Source organism: Buceros rhinoceros, unplaced genomic scaffold, assembly GCF_000710305.1.
Source record: "Buceros rhinoceros silvestris isolate BGI_N320 unplaced genomic scaffold, ASM71030v1 scaffold12066, whole genome shotgun sequence".
NCBI lineage: Eukaryota > Metazoa > Chordata > Aves > Bucerotiformes > Bucerotidae > Buceros > Buceros rhinoceros.
The window spans coordinates 53,639-58,815 of NW_010415851.1; the positions used below are offsets into that span (position 1 = coordinate 53,639).

At 39.1% G+C, this 5,177-nt stretch overlaps 2 protein-coding genes across 2 annotated transcripts in view; one reads left to right on the forward strand and one right to left on the reverse strand.

Moving 5' to 3' along the window:
* The window catches only part of IGSF6 (immunoglobulin superfamily, member 6), a 6,615-nt gene extending 5,395 nt beyond the window's left edge, over positions 1 to 1,220 (forward strand). Inside the window, exon 6 of the mRNA XM_010137565.1 lies at positions 1,182 to 1,220. Within this exon, the coding sequence (XP_010135867.1) occupies positions 1,182 to 1,220 (39 nt within the window). The remainder of the gene's footprint in view (positions 1 to 1,181) is intronic.
* METTL9 (methyltransferase like 9) overlaps positions 1 to 5,177 on the reverse strand; it is a 16,550-nt gene that overhangs the window by 6,894 nt on the left and 4,479 nt on the right. The window contains exon 4 of the mRNA XM_010137567.1: positions 4,978 to 5,162. Within this exon, the coding sequence (XP_010135869.1) occupies positions 4,978 to 5,162 (185 nt within the window). The remainder of the gene's footprint in view (positions 1 to 4,977; positions 5,163 to 5,177) is intronic.

The following is a 5,177-nucleotide window of genomic DNA, read 5'->3' on the forward strand; positions in this document are numbered from 1 at the left end:
TATCAGAAATAGTGTGGTCAGCAGGAGTAGGGGAGTGATCATCCCCCTGTACTTGGCCCTGGTGAGACCACCCACCAAATAGTGTGTTTGCTCAGTTTTGGGTCCCTCACTACAAGGACGCTGAGGTGCTGGAGTGTGACCAAAGAAAGGGCAATGAGGAGTGGCTGAAGGCACTTCTCACTCTCTACAACTGAAAGGAGGTTGTAGCACAGTAAAGGTCAGTTCTCCCAAGTGACAACCAGCAGGACAAGAGGAAAAGGCCTCAAGTTGCGCCAGGGGAAGTTTAGATTAGATATTAGGAAAAATTTCTTTAAAGAAAGGGTTGTGAAGGTTTGGAGAAGGCTTCCCAGGGAAATGGTGTAGATGTGGAGCTTAGGGACATGGCTTAGTGGTGACCTGGCAGTGCTGGGTTAATGGTTGGACTTGATGATTCTAAAGGTTTCTGCCAGCCCAAATGATTCTGTGATTCTGTTATAAAAGCTCTACAACATTCTTAGTTACTTCCTCCTCCTTCAGTCTACAAAGCCTAAACCAAGCATTCAACATCACTGGTGAAGCTGCACAGCTTATTTCATCATTCTAAATTTATGCCAGTAAGTCTTACATGATCATATGACACTCATTTTGCATATGCCACAGAAGTTACAAAAAAAAAAAGACAGAAGTCACATATATTTGCAAGCAAAGAAAATGGGCTTCAAAATCCTGCTTCAGAAGTGTTACTTCTCCTAAGAAACAGTATAAATTCTTTCCTGTGGAGCGCACCACTGCAGAGATGCCAGCAAAAACCAAAAGAAACATAGAACGGTCAAACATTTCTCCTCCATATACTTAATTTATTCCTGCACGGCCCCAATTGTTCTCCACTGTAATTACCCCTTTAAAGACTTCAGGTCCCTGCTGACATGACCTGGTCCTTGGTTTGAGCTTCAGATATGAACACAATGAAAATAAGGGGTATGTTTTACTGCCTCTGTGCTCCCTGGAGACGAGAAAAAGCTAAGAGGAAACAAAATATGACTTGCATGCTGTAGATGCCACAGGAACAAAAGCAATGGGGTAAGGGGGAGAAAGGAGTTTAATGAAACAGTAAAGGAATGGAGTTTGCCTCAAAAAGGAAATTCTGCCTTTAGCAAAAAAAGTTCACATCTGTAATGAAATATTTCTACATTTCTCCCTAGGCTGATTTGGAAGATGACACTGTGTATCAGAACAGATGAGCATGTGTGGCAGTTCAGATTTGTTCAATGTTTCTCATACAAGCAAAGGGGCAGATGGAGAAGTTAAGCTGCTTCACAGACTTCCTTTTGCTTCAAAAAGAGAGGAGAAAACCTCGCAGGGAAGTATTCTTCACGAGTGTTCTTCTTTTCTAAACAGATCACCAAACCCAAGTGCATTGTACGTTACATCTGTTACGTATTACTTCCATTTTCCATTCCGCAAGAATAAGAACCACGGGAAAAGACTTCATCTTTCAGAAGATAATTGCTAATGCTTTGGAAGAGTTTCCTTTTTCAGTTTAGCTTCAATTCTTTTTTTCTTTTTACATGAATTTACATGTATTCCTCTTACATGAACTGAGCATTTGTGAAAGATGTATGGTAATTGACAGCAACAGAAAATAAACTCTTTTCACAGGTGAAATTCCGGTTTTAGTCATGTTTATGTGATAGTTACCAGTGTTAACAGACAGATCAACAGTTACTGAGTCTTAACAACAGCCTAAACAGAGCATAGCCTACGTATTCTGTAGACAGGCAAGCAGAGAAACTTGCCTGTACTATCATGGTAAAGCTGAATTGGGATGGGAAAAGGTAGGAAAGGAAGATAGTGGCCATAGTGAGAAGGCTGCTCCTGCCACATTAAAATTCACTTGCTAGATGGACAACCCCCATCTTCCAGTCCTACCATCCAAAGTTAGGATAACCTGGAGCATCAAGTTCTGCCTTTACATGCCTGTTGGACACGGACAAAAGCGTGAACACCCACATATAGTACCTCCTCAAGGTAGTGTATCTTTTGATTTTTCTAAGAAAAGCACCTGCTTTTTACAGCAGTTACTACCAAGCCGATCTATAAAAATCAGCCCTTTTACAAGACATCTGTTATTATTACGCATTCTCCCTACTAAAGAACAGATGCATAACCATCATTTACATAAAGCCAGGCTTTGTTTAACAAATGAAATGGCATTTCTCACTTCAGTCAGATGAGAGCTGACAACTGACACAAAGCAAGAGTCCATCTAGCACAGTACTGTGTTTCCAGCTCAACTCTAGCACCAAGTATTTCAGGAAGATGGAAAACACACCTTTGTTGTCTTACCTCTGTCAGTCACAAGGACATTAATGCGCCCAACAAGAAAATTTCACAATCTCGGGCTGCTAGTGTTTGCTACTCCTGAAGTATGGCATCTCTGACATCTTTATTTCAGAGAAATCTAAACCAGTGTAGTCATATATTATCTAATAATGTATTTATATAAATATGATGTCTATATTAGGAAATACAACAGAATTTTACATGTCCATATGAGATACGTCCATTTTTAAATAGAAAAATAAAGTTACAACAACACGTTATTACGTGACTAGCCTAATACCTTTTGATGATCCAGTTTACTTGCCAAATTTAGACGTGCAATAAAAGCATTACTTGTTCTGTTTGTTGAAAATAAATTCTGAAAACCCCCAGAAAGAATCCAAGATTAAGCTATTTGGACTCTAGGTGTCACTCTAATTCTAGAAACTGTAAGCACAGAAACCCTCCTCCTCCACCGTGCTTTGTTCTCTTCAAGCAAATTCTATGATATTCAGCCAGACAGCTTCCACAATTACCCTCCCATTACATTATGTGTAACAACCCAAACATCTCATTTTGATTAAAATAGTTTTCCTTTTCTAGAAACTGAACTATACACTGATCGAACACCCTACCCGCCTCATCTCTTCTCCAATTGTTCCCCCTCTAAAATTCAGAAGTTTATCTAGGTGTGTCCAAACTGTTTTTAATTAGCTGCTACTAGAAGTTACTTGAGCCATGAGATGTTCTCCTCTTTGAATGTTCCAAGTATAATTTTTTTGTTCAATATAAAGCGCAGGTACATATCTAACACTTTCTAAAACGCATCGTCCTGTAGAACAGCTGAATGAAAATACTACCATTATAAAACCATTAGTACATCACGGAGACAGCCTGGCACTTCACTGTCTGTTCTTTAGGCTATAGTTCAATAGAACTAATGTGGGAAAGCTTCAGCGGCATTACAGGAACTTTGGTGTGTGCTACCATGCGTTGTTGTAGAGAAGCTTCTGTGTGCCCATACCTGTGACTGCGGTCAACAGACAAAGCACCAGAACATGTTACGGAAACAAAATTGCCTTAAGGAAAGTAATGAATTGCTCCAAGTCACCACTACAAACAAAAGCATGACTTGGGTTTACAAGATACCTTACAACAGGTTTCAACTTTCAACAAGTAGAAATGACCAAGTCCAACAACCACAGAACAGGTTTCCAGTCCCTTGGGATTTATTTTTCATTCTCCTCACAGTATACTGTAGGAGATTAATGACAAGGGACGTAAGTGGACTTAGAGTAGTTTCTTCCTTAATTTATCTACCTCCTGTTCAGCCAGGAAGTTACATGTGGTCTGTCACGTGGTTACCCAACACCAGACAGAAAAGCAGATGCTGGGTGCATTTGCATTTACCATTGCAAACAAAACAGCACATAGTTGAGGGCAAACAAATAAAAAAAAAGCCACCCAAATAATTTCTCAACTTCTGCTTCTAACATGCCAATGAAAGACTAGAAAGACACTGCTGTTATTAGTAATTTTAAAGAATTTTTAGAAGAAGCCATATTGTTCCACATTATAGGAACAAGTTGTAACCAAATATGCTTGAAATACTGTACAGATGCGTAAGTCAACCCACCGTCTCATTACAGACACACTACTTTTCAGAACATTTACAAAATTATATGCTCAAATACTGCATTTTAAATAAATCTTCACCTGATGGCATCATTTTTTATACCTAAAACTTCTTCCACCCTCCTCCTCCTGCCAAAATACCTCTGACATATAAAAAAGAGGAAAAGATTCAGGTCAATGCATTTGTGATTGCCAGAACAGTAAGGTTATTGGTTCTGTATTTTCTGGGCATACATGCGTTGCCACAGTCAAGTATTAACACTTGAAGAAATCCAGTATCCAAACAATAACTGATGAACACCAGCCTTCTGGAATTCAAACCACCTTTAGGGTGCCTCAACATGAATCCACAATCACAGGCACATTAAAAAAAAAAAGTTTATAGTCTCTTCAATTTAGTTGTAAGAACAGATTCATCTGAAAATATCTAATGTATTTCTTTAAAATGCAACTAGGGGAATTAATGGGGTTTTGGCACTGAATTTTACTTTTTTATTCCAGTTAATAACACAATATAAATAGTCGTTGATAGTTTGCATTAGTTGGGGTCTATATTTTATTTCAAGAGCTCATGTTGAAAGTGAACTGATCTTTAGATGCAGTTCATCTGGAACACTTAAAACAGTTTGACCTGAACTGCTCTATTCAGCATTACAGACAGTGCTGATGGTTTCGCTCAACTGGTCGCTAGAGACAACTGGGGTTTCCTGTATGACAGTGGTAGAAGGCCCTAATCAAAGACCAGTTTTCCCATGTTACTCCAACACAACTCAAATGTGGCAACCTGCAGAACAGGAAACATGACTTCAGTACTCGAGCTTTCTGTTGGTGCCAACAACGTATGCTGGGGAACTAAGACAACAGCCTACAGCACGTGGCCTACCTACCTGTGATTTCATATTCCTGAACATGCACCATACAATATATTTGTACAAGTCAAACACAAATGTGCCAATTATTTATTAAATATTTAATTTGGGATACTACAACCTACACAGGCTTTCTTTACCTGCCTAAAGAGCTATTAATCAGTGTACTTACCATTTTCCACATATGGGTGAAATGGCAGAACTAATGCTAGAATGACTCTGCCTCTAGTTGGCTCCAGTACACTTCTAATATCTTTTAATACAGTCAGTGGTTGATCACAGCGATCCAGCAAATTCAAACAGCTGATAACATCATACTGAAATCCTGTGTTTTGCCATTCATTTATACCAAGCACCCTACAAAGGGAAAGA